The sequence below is a fragment of the Petaurus breviceps genome, unplaced genomic scaffold, assembly GCF_028583685.1.
Source record: "Petaurus breviceps papuanus isolate PSGF00001 unplaced genomic scaffold, PetGlider_PUasm1.0 91023, whole genome shotgun sequence".
Lineage (NCBI taxonomy): Eukaryota > Metazoa > Chordata > Mammalia > Diprotodontia > Petauridae > Petaurus > Petaurus breviceps.
In genome coordinates this window covers 643,356-668,283 of record NW_027187398.1, presented here as the reverse complement: position 1 = coordinate 668,283, position 24,928 = coordinate 643,356, and the positions used below count along the sequence as shown (strand labels likewise).

General features: G+C 36.9%; 1 protein-coding gene across 4 annotated transcripts in view; it reads left to right on the top strand.

Annotated features, from left to right (window-relative positions):
* TRIM37 (tripartite motif containing 37) overlaps window positions 1-24,928 on the top strand; it is a 119,532-nt gene that overhangs the window by 18,772 nt on the left and 75,832 nt on the right. For 3 of the 4 annotated variants that reach the window (XM_069078027.1, XM_069078026.1, XM_069078029.1), the window contains exons 5-6: window positions 8,147-8,234; window positions 9,559-9,681. In XM_069078027.1, coding sequence (XP_068934128.1) covers window positions 8,147-8,234; window positions 9,559-9,681 — 211 coding nt within the window. The remainder of the gene's footprint in view (window positions 1-8,146; window positions 8,235-9,558; window positions 9,682-24,928) is intronic. The other variant, XM_069078028.1, reaches the window with a different exon arrangement.

Below are 24,928 nucleotides of genomic sequence, written 5' to 3'. Positions count from 1 at the left end.
ATAGTGCAAGTTTCCTTAACTGTATAATTAAGATCTTCAAAGCCCCTTCCTTTTTTGAGATTCTAATATATCATATACCAGCCCGGAGTTATGTCACTAAAAGGAATGAACAAAATGGCCCAATTTTTAAATATTTCTTTTTTGTAGGCAACTAAGAAATATCATTGAATTTTGTTTATTTTGAGAGAAATTATACAGTTTGAAGATCTAATTAATACCATCAACTGAAAAGTAATTCATTTGCTATTCAGACTAAGGAATCAGCAAGTTGTGGTATATGATTGTAATGGAATATTATTAAGCTATTGTGCTTACTTAAAGGTTCGCTGAATGGTCAGTGTGCCTTGGGAAGTGAAATGTTTGTCCTAAAATACTAAAATAGAGCAATGTACCCTCTTTCAGAGAGAGAGAGAGAGTAGATAGAATTATTTTGTGCATTACCCTTGATGATGTAGCATTGTATCAAGGCAGTAAGCCACATTTATGTCAATTACTATGTGTGGCAACCCTTTCACAAACAGTATTTACAGGCATACTACATACCTACACACATACATAATGGAGCTTGTCACCTGTCTAGGGCTTAAAAATACTAAAGTGAAATTTGTTTAAAGTAGCCACGTGGGTCAGTGGAAGAGATTAGGTACAAAGTGTATGACCATAGTAATCCTTGTGTTTCAAAAACCCAAAGTTCTAAGCTTTTGGGGCAAGAACTCATTATTTAACAAAAATTGCTGGGAAAACTGGAAAGCAGTTTGGCTGAGATTAGGCATATGCCCAACATCTTACACTTTTAATACCTAAGTAAGGTCAAAATGGTTTCAGATATGATTGAGACATGAAGGGTGATAACAAATAAAATAGTAGAGGATGCAGAAATTTACTTGTCAGATCTATGTGGATTAGGAAAGAATTTATGATCAAACAAGAGGTAGGATCATAGGAGGTAACATGGATAATTTTGATTACATGAAAGTAAAAATTTTTTTTCCCCATTTAAAACAAGTGTTTGCGTTTTTTTTTTATTTTTCAAATGCTTTATTAACTTCTGATTTACATCATTTCTGCCAGATTTTGAGTTACAAATTTTCTCCCCGTTTTTCTTCTACCCACTGCCCCAAAATAGCAGTCCCACAGGAAATTCCCTCCTCCAATCTGCTCTCTCCCATATTTTCTCCCATACCCCCTTTGACTTTTCCAGTTGGGCATGGTAGATCTCTATGCCTCAGTGCCTGTGTATCTTATTTCCCAATTATGTGTAAAATAGAATGAATAATAGTATATATATGTATATATATATATATATATATATATTTTAAACATTTGACTTTAAAACTTTGAATTCCAGATTTGAATTCCAGATTCATTCCCTTCCTCCCTTATCACCCACCCTTACTGGGAAGATAAGCATTTCAGTATAGGTTGTACATGTGTAGCTAATGCAAAACATTAACATAGTAGATATATTGTAAAAGACTGACTGTATTTCCCTCCCTCCTATCCCACCTCTCACTTGTTCTATTCTCTATTTTGATCCTGTCCCTTTTCAAAAGTGGGTGCTTCCAACTTCCCTCCCCCCCAGCCTGCCCTCCCTTCCATCATCCCCCGTCTCATCCCCTTCCCCCCTACTCTCCTGTAGGGTGAGATACCCTATTTCGTGTGTATTTCATTCCCTCCCTGAGCCAAATTCAATGAGAATAAGGTTGACCCATTCCTTTTTGCCTTCCTATTCTTCCCCTCCATTGTAACCGTTTTCCCTTGCCTCTTCTATATGAGATAGTTTACCCCATTCTGTCTCTACCCATCTCCTCTCATTATATTCCTCTCTCACCTCTTAATTTCACCTTTTAAGTATCATCCCTTCCTATTAAATTGGTCCTGTGTCCTTTATCTATGTATACCTGTAAACATATATACACACATTCACATATGTATTCATATGCCCGTATACCCTCTGATATAGACATATATACATTTGTATTCCCTTCAACTATTTTCATACTGAGAAAAGTTTCATCAGTTAACAATTACCGTTCTTCCATGTAGCAATGTTAATAGTTCAACTCTGATAAGTTCTTTATGATTTCCCTGTTTACTTTCTCATGCTTCTCTTGCTTCTTGTATCTGAATGTAAAATTTTCTATTCAACTCTGGTTTTTTTCATCAAGAATGCTTGAAAGTCCTCTATTCCACTGAATGACCATACTTTACCCTGAAACATGATACTCAGTTTTGCTGGGTAGGTGATTCTTGGTTTTAATCCCAGCTCCTTTGCCCTCCGGAATATCATATTCCAGGCCCTTTGATCCCCCAATGTAGAAGCTGCCAGATCCTGTGTTATCCTGATTGTGTTTCCACAATATTCAAATTGTTTCTTCTTGGCTGCTTATAATATTTTCTCCTTGATTTGGGAATTCCAGAACCTGGTTATAATATTTCTTGGAGTTTTCATTTTGGTATCTTTTTCAAGAGATGATTGGTGGACTCTATCAACCTCTGCTAAGCCCTCTGGTTCTAAAACATCAGGGCAATTTTCCTTGAGAATTTCTTGAAGGATGATTTCTAGGTTCATTTTTTGATCATGGCTTTCAGATAGCCCAGTGTATCAGCAATGCCATATTCACAATGCCTATGGAGATTACAAATATGCTGATATAATTATCCATCACAAAATACATCATGCTTGCCATATGGGGGAATAAGCTGGAAAATTTATTAAGATACCAAAAGACTGAGTCCCAAAACCAGAAAGTGAAAGCCATCAGAGTAGTTATGACATTGGCACAGGTAGATAAAGTAGAAAGCACCCACATTTTCAAGCCTTTAAAACAGAACAGGCTACCTCAGGCAAAGGTCCTCCTCTCCCCACTCACAGCAACCACCCAGAGTCCAGGAAACGCGCTCCCAGCAGCTCCGGCCCCTGGCAGTCCTCAGCAGGAGTCCTTAGCAGAAATTCTGGCTAACTCAAAAAGGGCTTCGCGCTGCCGCTGCCTCTGCTGCTGCCGCCGCCGTCACTACCACCACCAGCCACCACAGGAACTTTAGTTTGGCTTCCGCTTCCTCTTGCTCCGCCCCTTCCTGCTACATCAGCAAGTCCAATGGGGCATGGAAGATCTTTAAATCCCATAACCCTTACACCCAGTAATTTTTAAATGATCTCTCCTGGATCTATTTTCCAGGTCAGTGGTTTTCCCAATGAGATATTTTACATTGCCTTCTATTTTTTCATTTGTTTGCATCTGTTTAATAGTATTTTGATTTCTCATAAAGTCACTAGCTTCCATTTGCTCCAATCTAATTCTTAAGGAATGATTCTGTTCAGTGAGCTTTTGATATTCTTTTTCCATCTGGCAAATTTGGCTTTTCAAGGCATTCTTCTCCTCATTGGCTTTTTGAGCCTCTTTTGCCATTTGAGTTAGTCTATTTTTAAGGTGTTATTTTCCTCAGTAAGGCTGTTAACTCTCATTTTGTAATTTTCTTGCATTGTTCTCATTTCTCTTCCCAATTTTTCCTCTACTTCTCTTATCTGCTTCTTAAGGTCCTCTATGGACTGTAACCAGCTTGTATTTTCCTTTGAAGCTTTTGGTGCAGAAGTTCTGACTTTGTTGTCTTCCTCCTGTTCCATGCTTTGATCCTTTTTGTCCCCAAAATAGGAGTCTAATGTTGGATTCTTCTGTTTGCTTTGCTTCCTTTGCCTGGTCATGTTGCCAGTCAATTACTTGACTTTTGGACTTTTTGCCACAGTAGGACTCTGCTACCAGACAGGGGAGCTTTGTACCAAATGATGGGGTTTTCTTAGCTGCTGGAGGTATTAGTTGGGTACCCTCTCTGAAGCTTCCACACGCTCTGGCAAGCTGGTCACACACCCCAGGATCTCCACCCTAGACTGCAATCCAGATCCAAGCAGGTTAAAACAAGAGCGATTACCCCTTAGTCTGGTCGCTTGGTCCCCCTACACTCTGCAGTCCAGGATCTGAAGCTGCCATGTGGCTGCAGGTGCACTACAGCCCTCAGCGGCTTCTCATCCCGGGAGCAAAAGCCGATGCACTGCCAACTACTGGATCCCAAAGTCCAAACTGCACTGACCTCTCACTTTGTCTTTAGCATCTATGTGTTGATAATTCTGGACTGCTACAGCTGCTGGTGATCTGGAGGCCCTCCAGCAGGTGGCTGGTCAGGCCCGCCCTGGGGCTAAAACCTGGGCCATGGGGCTGGTGTCGGCTCCCAGAGCACTGTGCTGGCAGGTTCCTGCTGGCCTGCTGGGCTGTCCTTAGTGGGAGGTTAGTTTCTCTGTGTCATTCAATTGATGAATGATCAAAGGATGTAATAGGCGGCTTTGAGGAGAAGAAAAAGCTATCAGTAGTTATGAAAAAATGCTCTAAATGTTGATTAGAGAAATGTAAATTGAAACAGCTCTAAGGTGCCACGCACACCCATTAGATTGACTAACATGACAGAAAAGGAAAATGACAAATACTGGAGGGGATGTGGAAAAAATATGTAAACTAGTACACATTGTTGATGGAGTTGTGAACTGGTTTAACTATTCTGGAGGACAATTGGGAACTATTCCTACGGGGCTATAATACTGTGCCCAGCGATACTACTACTAGTCTGTATCCCAAAGAGATCAGAGGGAAAAAAGAAAAGAACCTAAATATACAAATATTTATAGTAGCTCTTTTTGTGGTGACAAAGAAGAGGAAATTGAGGGGATACCCATCAATTGGGGAATGGCTCAGCAAGTTGTGGTATATGATTGTGCTGGAATAATATTGTGCTATAAGAAATGATGAGGGTTTTTTGTTTTTAGAAAAATCTAGTTGGACTTATATGAACTGATGCAAAGTAAAGTGTGCAGAACCAACACAACATTGTATTTCTTACAGAAATATTGTAATGATAATCAACTATGAAAGACTTAGCTACTCTGATCATTAGATCAGTGATCTGAGACAGTTCCAAAGGACTTATGATTAAAATTACTCTCCACCTATAGAGATAACTGATTTCAGTGTAGATTGAAGCATACTTTTTTCACTTTATTTTTCTTGCTTTTTTAGGGGGGGTGGGAGCAACGCCTGGCTAATATGGAAATATTTTTTGCTTGACTTCACATATATAATTGATATCATATTGCTTGCGTAGGGGAAAGGTTGGGAGGAAGGGAAAGAATTTTAAAATGTAAAAATTTTATTTTATTTTGTTTTTTAAATTTCCTTTTTTATTTGTTTCTTTTTAGTTTTCCACTTTCATTTACACAAAATTTTGAGTTAAAAATTTTCTCCCTGTCTTTCCCCTACCCCCCACCCCAAAATAGCAAGCCTACTGAATGCCCCTTCCTCCAATCTGCTCTCTTTTATATACCTCCCCCATTCTCCCTCTAACTTTCTAGCAGGGCAAGATAGATTTCTATACCCCAGTGGCTGTATATCTTATTTCCCAGTTGCAAGTAAAAAACAAATTTTTTTAACATGTTTTTAAAGCTTTGATTTCCAGATTCTTTCCCTTCTTCCCTCTTCACCCACCACCACTGGGAAGATAAGCAATTCAATATAGGTTGTACATGTGTAGTTATGCAAAATGTTTCCATATTGTGAAAGACTCACTATATTTTCCTCCATCCTATCCTGCTCCCCACTTGTTCTGTTTTCTTCTTTGACCCTGTCCTTTTTCAAAAGTGTGTGTTTCTAACTTCCCTCCCCCCCCCAGTCTGCCCTCCTTCTATCATACACCCTCTTATCCCCTTCCCCCCTAATTTCTTATAGGGTATGATACCCAATTGAATGTGTACTTTATTCCCTCCTTAAGCCAAATTCAATAAGAGTAAGGTTGACCCATTCCCTTTTGCCTTCCTGTTCTTCCCCTCCATTGTAACAGTTTTCCCTTGCCTCTTTTATATGACATAATTTACCCTATTCTAACTCTCCATATCTCCTTCTCTCATTATATTCCTCTCTCATCTATTAATTTTATTTTTTAGATGTCATCTTCTTTCTATGCAACTGATGCTGTGCCTTCTGTCTATGTATACATGTACACATATATACATACTCACATATGTGTTTCCATATACCCTCCTGTATAAACATATATGTGTATGTATACATATGTATACATATATATATTCCCTTCAACTCTCCTCATACTGAGAAAAATCTCATGAGTTACAATGATCGGTTTTCCATGTAGGAATGTAAATGGTTCACCTTTAATAAGTTCTTTATAATTTCTTTTTCCTGTTTACCTTCTCTTGCTTCTTGTATTTGAAAGTCAAATTTTCTGTTTGGCTCTGGTTTTTTCATCAAGTGGTTAAAAGTCCTCTATTTCATTGAGTGACCATATTTTTCCGTGAAGCATTATACTCAGTTTTGCTGGGTAGGTGATTCTTGGTTTTAGTCCTAGCTCCTTTGACCTTTGGAATATCATATTCCAAGCCCTTTGATCCCTAAATGTAGAAGCTGCTAGATCTTGTGTTAAAAATGTAAAATTTTCCCAGCAAAACTGAGTATCATGTTTCAGGGGAAAATATGGTTATTCAGTGGAATAGAGGACTTTCAAGCATTCTTGCTGAAAAAACCAGAATTGAATAGAAAATTTGACAGTCAGATACAAGAAACAAGAGAAGCATGAGAAGGTAAACAGGGAAAAGAAATCATAAGGAACTTATCAAAGTGGACCTATTAACATTCCTACATGGAAAAACAATGATTGTAACTTAAGAAACTTTTCTCAGTAGTTGAAGGGAATAGAAATAAATATATGTCTATATATGAGGGTATATGGGCATATGAATACATATATGAATGTATATATGTTTACAGGTATACATAGATAGAGGGCACAGGACCAATTTAACAGGAAGGGATGATACTTAAAAGGTGAAATTAAGAGGTGAGAGAGGAATATAGTGAGAGGAGATAGGTAGAGACAGAATGGGGGTAAACTATCTCATATAGAAGAGGCAAGGGAAAATGGTTACAATGGAGGGGAAGAATAGGAAGGCAAAAGGGAATGGGTCAACCTTATTCTCATTGAATTTGGCTCAGGGAGGGAATGAAATACACACGAAATAGGGTATCTCACCCTACAGGAGAGTAGGGGGGAAGGGGATGAGATGGGGGATGATGGAAGGGAGGGCAGGCTGGGGGGGAGGGAAGTTGGAAGCACCCACTTTTGAAAAGGGACAGGATCAAAATAGAGAATAGAACAAGTGGAAGGTGGGATAGGAGGGAGGGAAATATAGTCGGTCTTTTATAATATATCTACTATGTTATTGTTTTGCATTAGCTACACATGTACAACCTCTACTGAACTGCTTATCCTCCCAGTAAGGGTGGGTGATAAGGGAGGAAGGGAATGAATCTGGAATTCAAAGTTTTAAAATCAAATATTCAATTGTATATATATATATATATATATATATATATATATATATATTGTTATTAATACTATTTTACATGTAATTTGGAAATAAGATATACAGGCACTGGGGCGTAGAGATCCACTGGAAAAGTTGAAAGGGATATGGGAGAGAGCAGATTGGAGGAGGGGATATCCTGTGGGACTGCTATTTTGGGGCAGTGGATAGGGCAAAAACGGGGAGAAAATTTGTAATTCAAAATCTGGCGGAAATGAATGATGTAAATCAGAAGTTAATAAAGCATTTGGAAAAAAATGTAAAGCTTTTAAGAATGAACATTAAAAAAAATTTTTAAATGTACAACAAAATAAAAAATAAAGTGACCAGGTGATCTGAAGGATACATATTGAGAAATAGTTCAAGCTTGGTACATGGTATCATAGATATTATCCATATCCAAGAATGAATAAAAGTCAGCCTAATATCTCTGTGAGATGATTATTATTCTTCATCAGCATCAACTACTGATTATGTGGTGTTTGTCTTTGTGACCCTGTTTTAGAAGTTGGCATGTGGTTTTTAAAGGTCAAATTTTGACCATTATCAAAAATTTATAGTTTTGAAAATGACTTTTTCTAGCCTACTTAATAAAAGCTATAGAAATAGATCCAAAGCAGTACTTTTATGCTATATTCTTTGAGATATGCCTTTAAAATGCCTGACTTTTGGGGATTGTTGTGAATTCTTAACTACATATTTCTCTTTTCCATTAAAAAAATTTAGATGTGAAAATCACCATGAAAAGCTTAGTGTGTTCTGCTGGACTTGTAAGAAATGTATCTGCCATCAGTGTGCACTTTGGGGAGGAATGGTGAGTAAAACTATCAAGTGTATTATTTTTGTATATGTGTATGTATTGTTTTGTCCCTCTTTTTGACCCAGTACCATATTCTAAGCACATTCTAGTGGGCACTCACTGGAAAATCATAGACTAGTAGAACTGAGAATTGTCTTAGATATCATGTAGTCCAAATCATTCATTTTATTTATTGATTAATCTAGAAGTTAGTGTTTCCCACATTTGCTACAGCATCTTAAGCTCTGTTATTATGAGAAGTGTTGGGGGGAAAAGCACTAGACTTGGAATCAGAGGACCTGAGCCTTTGCCCTGAAACTACTTAAGTGACTTCATGTAAAGTTATTTTCATTGTTTGAGTCTGTGTGTTGGTTAAGTGATTTGACCACATGTGTCAGAGGTAGGATTTGATCCTAGATCTTATTCTGAGGTCAACTTCTGTGTTTTATGACAAGTTGCTTCTTGTAGATATCACGTTTCTGGATATAGTGCCTTCCTACCTACGAGAGAGAGAGAGAGTGTATGTGTGTGTGTTTGATTTTTGGGGGGGAAAGCTTACTTGACCATAGAAATGAAGATATTCCATTTAAAACCTTTAATTTTAGGGAAACCAAGTAATGTTATGTTCCATGAGACCTTCCTGTAATTTGAATATTAATATGCTGACTAGGAAAACTCTCAAATTCCTCCAACTTGGTATTGAAGTATGCTACCATCCTTTATCCTATATTTCCTTGATTGGGAACATTAAATCTTAGTTTCTACAGTTTCCTCTTAAAGTTTGTGACTAAGTGTGTTCACTGAAGTGTAGACCATTCTTATTATTTTTCTTTTCACAATGCCAGACAGGAACTCATTGTAACAGAAATTTAATCATTCCAGTTTCTATTTAAGAGCTAGAATTTGATAAGAAGTTTTTTTGAGTTTTAACTAAAAAACTGGTTGTGTGAGTACAAGTGGATGATTTTTATAGACTTCCCCTCTTTTTTTAACAGGCAAAAGTAGCACTCTAAATTGATTATAAATTTCAATGAATACTTGATCTCCAAAAATAGCTCTTGGTTAAGTTAATCTTGTGCGCTGGGGTCCTTGCTGATGGTCTGGGCATATATGAAGATGTTAAGGAATTTATTAAAATCCAGGCCTGCCGAGCAGTCATTAATACAGAAACCTTGATGCAGATAAGGTGAATTTTTAGGAAAACTACCAGCTTTAATAACATTAAAGTAACCTATAAGGCTGAAATTTTAGTTTTGAGTATGTTCTAACTTATGACCAAAGGATGATCATGCAGAACCTAAAATGGTCTAAAGATACTTTTCTTATTTGATTTAAATAGCATGGTGGACACACTTTTAAACCTTTGGCGGAAATTTATGAGCAACACGTCACTAAAGTGAATGAAGAGGTAGCAAAACTTCGTCGACGACTCATGGAATTAATAAGCTTGGTTCAAGAAGTGGTAAGGATAGCCCTAAAAAGTCTTTACATTCATTTATCTTCCACATAGCTGCCAAAGTGGTAGGACTTTCAATGTCATTCCTTTGTTTAATAAAAATCTTTGGTTCCCTGTTACCTCTAGGATGAAACATGCACTTGCTTGTTTAGCATAAGCCCTTCACAATTTGGCTTCAGTCTACTTTTCCAACTTTATTATACTTTATTCCATTTTATGTACTTTCTGGTTCAGACAAAAACCATATGGTCCTGCAGAACTACTGTTAGAGTCCTCGTCTCCTTTACCCTTCCTTATTATACCTATATTTCAGCTCCCATCTCCATTCCTTTTCACAGTCTATCTATCTCTCATTCTTGTAATATACTTCCTCCTTATGCCTTTTAGAGAATCTCTAGTTTACTTCAAAGCACAAGCTCTACCTTTTTTATGACACCTTTCCTGATCTCCTTCCCTTGTTGTTAGTCCCTTTTCCCTCAAAGCACCTTGTATTTATTTTGTATGGGTTTTTTTGGTCTCAATAGGATAATAGGTAGGGACGTTTGATCTTTTTTATCTTTGAATTTCTAGTGTCTGGAACAATGTCATACATATAGGTGCTTAATAAAGGCTGATTGATTCTTAAATTCTTATTCATTCTTATATTCCAGGTGTTCAGCTACAAATTAAATTTCTGTGGACAGAAATTTTAAAGTACTTTAAGAAGCATGTTATAATTTACAAATATTTCTTAATTTATGAACCCTTTAGTTTTATGGAAATATAAAGAGGTAGCCATTGTATTGAAATCTCTACCCTCTGCTCTTCCATAGGAACAATTGTTTGTTCTTCTCCTAGTCTAATAAGTGGGAAGTGGTGATTGAACCTTTAAAAATTTGAATAATTAATTGTTGGTTCCATAGCTACCTCTCAGCTCTTTTCCTCCATAGCTACTGAGGGAAAAGCTGGTGTTATGGTATGGAAATGTACTTTAACTCTTCTGAGTTAAAACATAATTCTTTAAAAAGTACTATACTTTATACACTAAATCTGGTTAGTTATTGCGGTGGATAGAGCACTAGACCTGAAGTCAGGAAGACCTTAACTTCAAATATGGCCTTACATACTAGTCATTTATGTAATGGTGGGTAAGTCAATCTCTATTTGTCTCAGTTTCTTCCATTGTAAAATGAACATAACAGTACCAGCTTGAAGGGTTATTATGAGGATCAAATGAGATATTTATAAAGCAGTTAGCACAATGCTTGGCAAATAGTAGATGCTATATAAATGCCAATTCTCCCCTTCCAATCTTCCTGCCACCCCAAAAAATCCCTACTCTGATAAGTTAGCAAGCATTTATTAAGCACATTCTATGTGCATAAGATACAGAGTCAGAAATGAGACTTATCTCAACTGGCATGAAGGTAACCTTGGATTCTCAAAGAATAGGCAGGTGTTACTAAGCTGAAAGACTCAGTATGATACTTTTTAATTTTTTAGATTTTATTTTTAATTTATGAAATAAAACAAGCATTTCCATAACAATAAGATAAAGAAAATAATTGCACATAGAATGGCTAATCTAATGTTAGTAGGATTTTACTGAGCCAATTTCTAAGCTAAGAATGATGAAACGGCAGGCCAGAGACTGTGTGCCAGTAATCAAGGTAGTCCTTTAGTTAATTAGTTTCAATATAAGGAACAGATTTGTAAATCAGGAATTTTCCTTATTAGAATTCCAACTTGCTGAAGTGAAGACAGATCATATACATAAATCACAAGTGGGAAGGAAGTGGACAAGGTGGCTCACAAACAATCATTTCCAGGACCAGAGTGGTTTCCCACAACAAACCCACAAATGGAAGATAATACCACAATTCTGGAATCCTGTGGGAGCAATATTGCTTAAGTCCTTGGGGGTCTTTACTTGGTGGGTCACAGAACTGTGGCAGGAACAGGTTCTGTAGTCTTTGATTCGGTTTACTTCTGGTATGAAGGCAGAGGGATGCCTGTGATTGTGAGCCTAGTCAAAGTTTGATTGATCAATTTAAGCTGCATTGGGAATTTGATTCACAAGCTGGAAAAGGCAATTCTGAAAAATCTAATCTATTAGTATATTCATTATACATATATCGATTACACACAATACATATATATTCCCTCTATATGTAGAGGGAATCGTAATTCCCTCCACACTACTATGTATAACTTTTTATTCCTTTCGAATATACAACAGAATTATCATGTAAATTTCTTTTTTCTCTACCCTCACTCCCTACTCTAGAGATGGCTACCATTAGACACAACTGGAATGTGTGTGTCTGTGTGTGTATATATGTATATGCATATATATGTAAAATTATTCTATGCATTTATTTATCAGCTCTTTCTCTGAAGGAAGATAGTGTCTTTCTTCATATGTCCTTTATATTTAATTTAGATCTTTATATTAATCAGAATAATTTGCTCGCTCAAAGTTATTCTTAAAACTGTTGCAGTTAACTGTATACAATGTTCTTTTGGTTCTGCTCATTTCACTAATTATTTCATGCAAGTCTCTCCATGTTTTTTTTCTTTAATAGTATTTTTTCCCCCAATTACACATAAAGATAGTTTTTCAACATTCACTTTTGTAAAATTTTGAGTTCCAGATTTTTTTCCTTCCCTCCCCTCCTACCTCCCCAAGACAGCAAACAATCTGACACAGGTTATACATGTACAATCATGTTAAACAGATTTCCTCATTAGTCATGTTATGAAAGAAGAATCAGAACAAAAGGGAAGAATCACAAGAAAGAAAAAACAAAAAAAAAGTGAAAGTTGTATGCTTTGATCTGCATTCAGACTCCATAGTGTTCTTTCTGTGGATGTGGTTAGCATTTTCCATCACAAGTCTTTTGGAATTGTCTTGGATCATTGTATTGCTGAGAAGAGCGAAGTCTATCATAGTTAATCATTGCACAATGTCACTGTTGCTGTGTACAGTGTTTTGGTTCTTCCCACTTCACTCAGCATCAGTTTATGTAAGTCCAGTTTTTTCTAAATCTCCCTGCTCATCATTTCTTTTTTTTTTTTTAATAATTAATTTTTAGTTTTCAACATTGCTGAGAAGAGCTAAGTCTGTCAAGGTCATTCATTGTACAGTGTAGCAGTTACTGTGTACAGTGTTCTCCTGGTTCACTCAGCTTAGTTCATATAAGCCTTTTAAGGTTTTTCTGAAGTCTGTTTGCTTATCATTTCTTATAGCACAGTAGTATTCCATTACATTCATATACCACAATTTGTTCATCCATTCCCCAACTGATGGACATCCCTTCAATTTCCAGTTCATTACCACCACAAATAGAGCTGCTATAAATATTTTTTGTGCATGTGTGCCCTTTTCCCTTTTCTTATGATCTCTTTGGGATTCAGACCTAGTAGTGGTATTGCTAGATCAAAAGATATGCATAGTTTAATAGTCCTTTGGGCCTAGTAAATTGCTCTCTAGAATGGTTGGATCAGTTCACAACTCCACTAACAATGCATTAGTGTTCCAATTTTCCCACACCTTCTCCAACATTTATCATATTCCTTTTCTGTTATATTAGCCAATCTGATAGGAGTGAGTTGTTTTAATTTGCATTTCTCTAATCAGTAGTGATTTAGAACGTTTTTTTCATATTATAGGTAGCTTGAATTTTTCACCTAAAAACTGCCTTTTTATATCCTTTGACCATTTATCAATTGGGAAATGACTTGTATTCATATAAATTCGTTTTAGAAACAAGGCCTTTATCAGAAACACTGGCTATAAAAATTGTTTCCCATCTTTTTGCTTTCCTTCTAATCTTGGTTGTATTATTTTTATTTATGCAAACCCTTTTTAATTTAATATGATCAAAATTGTCAGTTTTGCATTTCATAATGTTATCTACCTCTTGTTTGGTCATAAATTCTTCCCTTCTTCATAGATATGACAGGTAAACTATTTCTTGCTCTCCTAATTTGCTTATGGTATCATCCCTTATGTCTAAATCATATACCCATTTCAACCTTATCTTGGTATATGGTGTGGGATGTTGGTCTGTACTTTATGCCTAGTTTTTGTCATTCTGTTTTCCAGTTTCCCAACAGTTATTATCAAATAGTGAGTTCTTATCCTAGAAGCCGGAGTCTGTGGGTTTATCTAACAATAAATTGCTGTAGTTGTGTGGCACTGAATAAGTAAATTAATTTAGGTAAGATTGTCATTTTTATTATATTAGCTTGAACTACCCATGAGCAACTGATGTTTTTCCAGTTGTTTAGAGCTGACTTTATTTGTAAAGTGTTTTGTAATGTGTTCCTGGGTTTGTCTTGGCAGAGACGCTCAAATATTTTATATTGTCTAGAGTTATTTTAGAGGATTCCTTCATTTTTTTTTCCTCTTTGGAGGAGGGAAGGCAGGGCAGTTGGGGTTAAGTGACTTGCCCAAGGTCACATGGCTATTTAGCGTTAAGTGTCTGAGACTGGATTTGAATTCAGGTCCTCTTGACTCCAGGGCTGGTGCTCAATTCACTGTGCCACCTAGCCACTCCTACAGTTATTTTAAATGGAATTTTTCCATCTCTTGTTGGTCCTGTAACTTTGTTAAAGTAATTGTTTCAAGCAGGTTTTTAGTTGATTCTCTAACTATACCATCATATCATGTGCAAAGAGTGATAATTTTGTTTCCTCTTGCCTCTTCTAATTCCTTCGATTTCTTTTTCTCTTATTGCTAAAGCTAATAGTTCTCTTAGAATATTGAATATAATAGTGGGCATAATAATGGGCATCCTTGTTTGACCCCTGATCCTATTGGAAATGCTTCTAGCTTATTCACATTACATATAATGAAAACTCTATTTATTGCTATGCTCTCTAGTGTTTTTAATAGGAATGGGTGCTATTTTTTTTGTCAAAAGCCTTTTCTGCATCTACAGAGATGATCATATGATTTCTGTTAGTTTTGTTACTGATATGGTCAATTATACTGATAGCTTTCCTAATATTGAAACAGCCCTACATTCCTGGTACAAATCCCACCTGGTCTCATGATAATTGTTATAATCTTTTTGCTAATATTTTATTTAACATTTTTGCATTACTGTTCATTGGGAAAATTGGTGTATAATTTTCTTTCTCTGTTTTGGCTCTTCTTGGATTAGGTATCAACACCATATTTGTGTTATAAAAGGAATTTGGTTGGACTCCTTCACCTATTTTTCCAAATAACTTACATAGTATTCGAATTAATTGTTCTTTACACGTTCATGTGTAAATCCATCTGGCCCTGGAGATTTTTTCTTTTTTTTGGAGGGGGGAAGGCAAGGCAATTTGTGTTAAGTGACTTTCCCAAAGTCACACGGCTAGTAAGTGTTAAGTGTCTGAGGTCGTATTTGAACTCAGGTCCTCCTGACTTTAGGGCCAGTACTCTATTCACTGTACCACCTAGCTGTCCCTGGAGATTTTTTCGTTGGGAGTTCATTGATGGCATGTTCGATTCCTTTTTCTAAAATGTTTGGTTAAGTATTTTATGTCTTCTTCTGTTAATCTGGGCAATTTACATTTTTGTAAATATTCATCCATTTCATTAGATTGTCAGATTTATTGGCATACAGTTAGGAAAAATTGTCCTAATTATTGCTCTAATTTCTTCATTGGTAGTGAGTTCACCTTTTTCATTTTTAATATGGGTACTTTGGTTTTCTTTTTTTCATTCAAATTAACCAAATAAAAACTAAGATAAAATAGATAAGCCATTTTATTGTTTTTTTTTTTTTTATCACACGAGCCATTCATTTTATTTATTAGTTCAATAGTTTTCTTACTGTCAGTTTTATTAATCTCTCCTTTGATTTTTCAGAATTTCTACTTTGGTATTTAATTGAAGATTTTTAATTTGTTTTTTTCCCCTACATTTTTTAGTTTTCATGCCCAATTCATTGATCTCCTCTTTCTCTGTTTTATCCATGTGAGCATTTAGAGATATAAAATTTCCCCTATGAACTGCTTTAGATATATTTCATAAGTTTTGGTATGTTGTCTCATTATCTTCATTCTCTTTGATGAACTTGTTGATTGTTTCTGTGATTTGTTGTTTGACCCTCTCATTCTCTAAGATTATTTAGTTTCCAATTAGTTTTTAGCCTATCTTTTTTTTGCCCTTTATCACTGTAGCACCAATGCAATATTTACAGTGCCCACTATCATGAGAAAGACTGTGACTATAAATATCGCATGATGTTCGATTGGAAACAAGTGCTCCATATAGAAGACAGTACTGAAACATTTATTTAGACACCAGAAAACCCAATTCCAAAACCAGTAAGCCAATTCCATCATAGTACCAGAGATATTCAGAAGCCATAATAACACTGAGAGGCATAGTAGAATCCTTTAGCCTTCCCACAGACTAATATTAGATCAATATTTACTCACAAACCTCTCTATTTCCTTGCCTGAGCACCTCTCTCTCCCACCATCTCTCTGGCGCGGATTCATCTCAGCTTCCTGTGGGCTCTGCTTTCCTTCAACAAACTCCTCCCACCACAGGCTCCATGTGACTACATCCATCCTATTGGGGGGCAAGAGTTTATCTTCATAGCAGTGAAGCTTCCTGTGGGTTCTGTTCCACCCTTCAGCAAATTCCCTCCATCACAGGCTCCATGTGACTACGTTCAGTCTCTTGGGGGCAGAGTTTACTTTGAAAGCAGGGGAAGTTTTTCAAATTTCCCCCAGGTCTTTTAAGGAGCAGGGAAGATCTTCAGATTCCCATTACAACTACATGTAATTTTTACTGCATCATGATCTGAAAAGGGTGCATTTAATATTTCTTTCTTTTTTAATTTTTTTAATATTTCTGCATTTGTGTTTTTTTTTTTTAAGCAATCGGGGTTAAGTAACTTGCTCAAGGTTACACGGCCAGTTATTTCTGGGTGTGGTGCTAAGTATCTGAGCCTGGATTTGATCCCCAGGTCATCCTGACACTGGAGCCGAGTGCTCTTACTCACTGAGCCACCTGGCTGCCCCTAAGTAATTGGGGTTAAGTAACTTGCTCAAGGTTACACGGCCAGGTATTTCTGGGTGGGTGCTAAGTGTCTGAGCTCAGATTCGATCCCCAGGTCATCCTGACACTGGAGCTGGTGCTCTTACTAGCTGTGCTACCTGGCTGCCCCAATTGTGTGGTTTTTAATGCCCTAATAAATGGTTACTTTTTGTGTAGGTGCCATGTACCACTGAGAAAAAGGTCTATTCCTTTTTATCCTCACTCTTTTTTCCAGAGGTGTATCATATCTAACTTTTCTAAAATTCTGTTTACTTTCTTAACTTCTTTCTTGTTTATTTTGTGGTTAGATTTATCTTGTTCTTAGAGGGGGAGTTTGAAGTCCCCCACTAATATAGTTTTGCTGTCTATTTCTTCCTGTCATTGACATTAATTAATGTCTCTAAGAATTTGAATGCTATACCACTTGGTACATATTTAGTATTGATATTACTTCATTGTCTGTGGTACCTTTTAGCAAGATATAGTTTCCTTCCTTATCTCTTTTAATAAGATCTATTTTTGCTTTTGCTTTGTTTGATATCAGGATTACTGTCCCTGCTTTTTTTTTTTTTACTTCAGCTGAAGTAAAAAATATTTTCTGCTCCAATCTTCTACTGTTACTCTGTGTGTATCTCTTTGCTTCAAATGTGTTTCTTGTAAACAGCATATTGTAGGATTCTGATTTTTAATCCATTCTGCTATCCTCTTCCATTTTTTGGGAGAGTTCATCCCATTCACATTTATAGTTATGATTGCTGTGTATTTCCCTCCCCTATTTTTCCGTTTTTATTTTTCTGCTTTCATCCTGTCCCTCCTCACCAGAGTTTTGCCTCTGACCTTCACTTCTATCAGCATCTCACCTTCCCTTCTTTTTCCCTTTTCCACTCCTGCTTCCCTATAAGGTAAGATTCTATACCCAACTGAGTCTGTATGTTATTTTATCTTTGAGCCAGATCCAAAGAGAGTAACGTTTAAATAATGCTCACCCCTTTCTTTTCCTCTGTTGTAATAGGTCTTTTGACCTTTTTCATGTGATGTAATATACCCTATTCTGTCTCTTCTTTTCTTCTCCCATTACAATCCTTTATCTCCCTTAAACTTTTTTTTATATCATCACATCAAAGTCAACTTATACTCATACCTTCTGTCTATGTGTACTCCTTCTAACTGCCATAATAGAGATATAGTTGTCAAGAGTTATAAGTATCATCTTCTTGTGTAGGGAAAACATTTTAAATCTTGTTGAATAACTTTTTTTTTCTTTCCTGTTAACCTTTTTATGCTTCTCTTGAGTCTTGTACCATGTTTCCCCTATAATAAGACACTGTCTTATTATATTTTTTTGGACAGGAAAACACCAGAGGGCTTATTTTCAGGGGAGGGCTTATTTTAATGAACATTGACAGCAATTTTAATAAACAGGTAAATGTGAACAAAAAAATGTACCATTATTCAATAAGCAAATCACTGGGGAAGAACAGGATGATGCGCTCACTGCTGCAGCTCTGATTGGATGCAGCTCGGAGCGAGGCGTGCGTTTCACGGGCGGGGGAGGACGGTGCATACAGAGGGTACCATAATGTAGCGTGTAGCGCAGGGGATCACCTTCACTACAGTAGCAATCTCAATAGGACTTATTTTCGGGGGAGGGCTTATTTTAGAGGAATCTTACACAGTAAGGGGAGGGCTTATTTTCGGGATAGGTCTTATTATCAGGGAAACACGGTAGTGGAAGATCAAATTTTCTGTTCAACTCTGGTCTTTTCATCAGGAAAGTCTCAAAGTCCCACTATTTCGTTGAATATTCATCTTTTTCCCTGAAAGATCGTTTTGTTGGGTAGTTGATTCTTGGTTGTAATCCAAGCTTCTTTGCCTTCCAGAATATCATATTCCAAGCCTTCCAGTCCTTTAATGTAGATGTTGCTAACTTCTGTGTAATCCTGACTGTGTGGCTTCTTGATATTTGAATTGTTTTTTTTTTGGCTGCTTGCAGTATTTTCTCCTTTACCTGGTAATTCTAGAATTTGGCTACAATATTCCTTGGAGTTTTTATTTTGGGAGCTCTTTCAGGAGGTGATTGGTGCATTCTTTCAATGACTATTTTGCCCTCTGGTTCTAGGATATCAGGGCAGTTTTCCTCAATAAGAAAGATGCTGTCCAGGCTCTTTTTTTTTTTCCTCATGTTTCAGGTAGTCCAATAATTCTTAAATCATATATCTTCGATCTGTTTTCCAGGTCAGTCTTTTTTCCAATTAGGTATTTTATGTTTTCTTCTATTTTTTCATTCTTTTGATTTTGTTTGACCGATTCTTATAGCCTGGGGCGGGGGAAGGAAGGAGGAAAAAAGGACAAAGCAAAAAGTGTTCAGCAGAGAACAAAAAGAAAACCCATCTACAAGGAAGCAAAGATGGACAGCTCTCAACACAATGTATAGTATTTATTATATAGGCTTTCTTGAAATGGAAATTTATTGCTATATTTATACTTATATTTTGAATTCTTTCATGTTATGGTGTGCACATGATATGTTTTCTTATTTTATATTTAAGTTTATATTTGCTTTTCTTTTCACATTATGTATTTAAGTTTTAGTATTTAAGGCTAAAATTAAATAAATGATGCTTTTCTGAGTAAGAGAGGTGAAATATACATACGGATTTCAGGGTATGAGGAACTGAGCAATATAGAAATGCTCTGGCAGCAGAGTAGGGTTTTAAAAAACAGGGGACTTAGCAATATATCTAATTTATAGCCACAGGCAGTGCCCCAAATTATGAACAGTTTATATGCATTTGAAATGGAGTTGTTTGGAATTTAGTATTCATTTTCCCATAGACAATGTTATAAGTGGAGCTAAAATTCAGAGGTCATCTAATACAACACCCTCATTTAACAGATGATGAATTAAAGCCTAAAAATGTTAAATGATTTATCCAAGGTAACAAAGGTAGTAAGTGGCAATGAAATTTGGACCAAGGCCTTCTAATTCCAAATATAGCAATTTTACAAAAGCATCGCACTATTGAGCTCTCTCTGTCTATTTCTCATGCTTACACACAGATAGACACACACACACTGACTTATAAAATACATTTATTATTGTATTTCAGTAATTAAAAAAATGCATGATCTCTTTAATGTGGGCCTTCCCTCCATCATAATAGATCATAAATCCCCTACATGCTTTATTACATGGTCTTCAGAATTTTCTAGAGCCCAAAAAAATTATCACTTGGTAACCAAATATTTGGAGATAAGAGTCTTCTGAATTTAGAAGACTTTTATACTCTTCTACATATATATGTGTATATATTCCCAATAAAAGTAGGTTTCCAGAACTAACAGCCTTCTTCCCCCATCTAATTACTCTGTATCAGTTCTTCCCTCTTCCATCTCATTTGTATAAGATAATTACTCCTTTTAACTGATCCTGAACGTTTTTACTTTTCGAAGTCAAATCATGCCCAGGTCTACCCTAATCTATTTTATGAACTACTCAATTAGTAATAACTCAATTACTAATAACAATCATAGACATACATTTTGTATTTTATATACATAAAAGGTAAACATTCTGTCCTTACTGTAATTGGTCTTTGGTATGTACATTATGTTTCTCAACTCTTGTATGTCAAATCTTCTATTAAGTTCAAGTTTTTGTTTTTTTTTAAGACAAAGTCCTGAAAGTCTGACAATTCATTAAATGTCCTTTTTTTTCCATTCAGAATTATGCTTAGCTTTGGGGGATATGATATTTTTGGCCAGAAACCTAGTCCTTTTGCTCTTCATTATATAGTGTTCGCATCTTGATATTTATTAGAAAATATTAGTACTGAGTTCTGCTGTCTTCCTCTTCCTTATACTCAATACTATGAGTCTCATTTGGAGGATCAGCATTCCTCTTTGTTGATAATTTGCCCTATTTAGGTATCCCCAGACCTACCATGTAGCACTCTGGACATCTTTCTGCCATGTTATCAAGTAACCTTGTTTCCCTACTCCTTGTCCCGCTTCTCCAGCTTGCTGCCTCTTACTTTGGGAACAATAATCAGATCAATTCTACCATTATTGCTTTATGACTCCATTCACCAAAGCTTGGACTTCTTAGAACAAAATACCTTTCTTTGGGGACTACTCTTCCCTGTATGTTTTGTCTTTTGCTAATAGAATGTAAACTACTTGAAGGAAAGGACTCTTGATTTTTGTACTTTTTATTTTCAGTGCTTAGTCCAGCACATAGTATTTGATAAATGCTTTTTCCATTTGTTTCAGAGATATTAAGGGGTAAATATGTTTTTTGGTTTGGCAAACATATACCTATTAATTCCTGTAAAATTCAGCATATTTTCAAAACTAGTTTGTAATATAGGTGAAGAGATGATTCACTCTTGGAATTTTATAGACTGTGATGTAGCCTTAATTACTTTATTGTATGGTATTTTTCCCCAAATTTAGGATTTCACTGATGCTGGTGTTTCCTCTACTGATACAGATTGAAGCACAACCATGCCTGTATAACCTTTTCAACTTTTTTCAATTTTTTTAAAGCAATTGGGGTTAAGTAACTTGCTCAAGGTTACACGGCCAGTTATTTCTGGGAGTGGTGCTAAGTATCAGAATCCAGATTCGATCCCAGACCAACTCTGGGGCCGGTGCTCTTACTCACTGTGCCACTTGGCCGCCCCTCTTTTTTTTTTTAATCAAATGCTTTATTAACTTCTAGTTTAGATCATCATTCATTTCCACAAGATTTTGAGTTACAAATTTTCTCCCCTTTTTTCCCCTACCCACCACCCCAAAACAGCGATCCCACTGGATATCCCCTCCTCCAATCTGCTCTCTCCCATATCTTCTCCCATACCTTCTCCCATACCCCCTCTGACTTTCCAGTAGGGCATGGTGGATCTCTATGCCCCAGTGCCTGTATGTCTTATTTCCCAATTACATGTAAAATAATATTAATAATAGTGTATATATATATATATATTTTAAACATTTGATTTTAAAACTCTGAATTCCAGATTCATTCCTTTCCTCCGTTGTCACCCACCCTTACTGGGAAGATATGCAATTCAATATAGGTTGTACATGTGTAGCCATGCAAAACATTTCCATAGTGGATATATTGTAAAAGACTGACTATATTTCCCTCCCTCCTATCCCACCTCCCACTTGTTCTATTCTTTACTTTGATCCTGTCCCTTTTCAAAAGTGGGTGCTTCCACCTTCCTCCCCCCCCCAGTCTGCGCTCCCTTCCATCATCCCCCCTCTTATCCCCTCTACTGTCCTGTAGGGGTGAGATACGCTATTTAGTATGTATGTCATTTCCTCCCTAAGCCAAATTCAGTGAGAATAAGGTTGACCCATTCCCTTTTGCCTTCCTGTTATTCCCCTCCATTGTAACCATTTTCCCTTGCCTTTTCTATATGAGATAATTTACCCCATTCTGTCTCTCCCCATCTCCTCTCATTATATTCCTCTCTCACCTCTTAATTTCACCTTTTATGTATCATCCCTTCCTGTTCAGTTGGTCCTGTGCCCTCTATCTCTGTATACCTGTACAAATATATACACACATTCACATATGTATTCATACATCCATATACCCTCCTGTATAGACATATGTATATATATGTATACGTATATATATACATACACACACATTTCTATTCCCTTCAGCTATTCTCATACTGAGAAAAGTTTCATTACTTACAATTATCGTTTTTCCTTGTAGGGATGTAAATAGTTCAACTTTGATAGGTTCTTTATGATTTCTTTTCCCTGTTTACCTTCTCATGCTTCTCTTGCTTCTTGTATCTGAATGTCAAATTTTCTGTTCAACTCTGGTTTTTCATCAAGAATGCTTGAAAGTCCTGTATTCCACTGAATGACCATATTTTCCCCTGAAACGTGATACTTAGATTTGCTGGGTAGGGTGGTTTCAATCCCATCTCCTTTGACCTCTGGAATATTATATTCCAGGCCCTTCGATCCCTCAATGTAGAAGCTGCCAGATCCTGTGTTATCCTGATTGTGTTTCCACAATATTCAAATTGTTTCTTCTTGGCTGCTTGTAATATTTTCTCCTTGATCTGGGAATTCCGGAACCTGGCTATAATATTCCTAGGAGTTTCCTTTTTGGGATCTTTTTCAGGAGGTGATTGGTGGATTCTTTCAACCTCTATTTTGCCCTCTGGTTCTAAAACATCAGGGCAGTTTTCCTTGAGAATTTCTTGAAGGATGATTTCTAGGTTCATTTTTTGATCATGGCTTTCAGATAGCCCAGTAATTTTTAAATGATTTCTCCTGGATCTGTTTTCTTTTTTTTTTTTTAAAGCAATCAGGGTTAAGTAACTTGCTCAAGGTTACACGGCCAGTTATTTCTGGTTGTGGTGCTGAGTGTCTGAGCCCGGGATTTGATCTCCAGGTCATCCCAACACTGGAGCTGGTGCTCTTACTCGCTGAGTCACCTGGCTGCCCCCCCTGGATTTATTTTCCAGGTCAGTGGTTTTCCCAATGAGATATTTCACATTGCCTTCTATTTTTTCGGATCTGTTTAATAGTATCTTGCTTTCTCATAAAGGCACTAGCTTCCGTTTGCTCCAGTATAGTTCTGAAAGAATGATTCTGTTCAGTGAGTTTTTGAGATTCTTTTTCCAACTGGCAAATTTGGCTTTTTAAGGCTTTCTTCTCCTCATTGGCTTTTTGAGCCTCTTTTGCCATTTGAGTTAGTCTATTTTTTAAAGTGTTATTTTCTTTAGTCAGGTTGTTGACTCATTTCATAATTTTCTTGCATCATTCTCATTTCTCTTCCCAATTTTTCCTCCACTTCTCTTATTTGGTTTTCAAAATTCTTCTTAAGCTCCTCTATGTATTTTTCCTGGAAGCTTTTGGCACAGGAGTTCTGACTTTGTTGTCTTCCTCCTGTTCCATGCTTTGGTCCTTTTTGTCCCCAAAATAAGAGTGTAAAGTTGGGTTGCTCTGCTTGGTTTGCTTCCTTTGCCTGCTCATGTTGCCAGTCAATTACTTGACTTTTGGGCTTTTTGCCATAGTAGAACTCTGCTAGCAGAGAGGGGAGCTTTGTACCAAACGCTGTGGTTTTCTCAGCTGCCAAAGATGTTAGTTGGGTGCCCTCTCTGAAGCCTCCACACACTCTGCCAAGCTGGTTGCACACCCCAGGACCTCCACCCTCCAGATCCAAGCAGGTTAAAGCAAGAGCAATTACCCCTCAGACTGGTTCCTTGGTCCCCCTACAGTTTACAGGCCAGGAGCTGAAGCAGCCAGGTGTGGCTGCGCCTGTAGGGCCACAGCTCCTTGGCTGCTTCTTGCCCTGGGGGCAAACACCAATGCACTCCCAACTACTGGATCCTAAAGTCCACACTGTGTCCTTAGCATCTATGGGTTGATAATTCTAGAAACTGCCACAGCTGCTGGTGATTTGAAGTCCCTCCATCAGGCAGCTGGTCAGGCCCACCGTGGGGCTGGGGTTGGCTCCCAGACTGCTGAGCTGGCCTCTCCCTGCCTGCCTGCCAGGATGTCTTCAGAGGGAAGTTAGCTTCTCTGTGTCATTTTGTGGGTTCTGTAGCTCCAAAGTTTCTTCAGAGTCACCTTTTACATGAATTGGAGGTGGTGGGAGCCAGAGCTGTGTGGAAGTCCTATTTATACTCTGCCATTTTGACTCAGTCCCCCCCACCTTTTCTGTTCTTTTCCATGTTCTCACATATGTTTACTAATGACTGCCTTCCTCAAAACCTCTTATCATTGTGAGGTTTCCAGTTATAGTAGGCCAGTTCTGACTCAATTCTCTCTGATAGTTCAGGTTTGAAATTAGAATGAAATGAGACACTTGTAGATCATCTAGGAACTAAGAAAAGCAATTTACTTAGCTGTATCCAGAAAAGAATATTTCATAAGGATATAGTATTGATTAAGTTGATTAGATTAGAACTTTACATGTATCTAACAAAACCAAAGAGATTCAGTGTGAGGTTTGAAAGTTTGTGACCTAGATGAGTTATAATCTGACTTTAAGACTATTGCTGAAGGCATGGGCAGCACTGGAGGAAGATAAGAAAGCAAAAATAAAATAGAACAAGCAATGTAATGGCCCCCTGAATGAGGAACTAAATATGTGGGGTAGTAAGTTGACTCCTTTTTTTCCTACTTTATTCCTTTTTTTCTTCCCTTTTATTTTATAATAAAACTTCCAAGCCCTCTATCTTA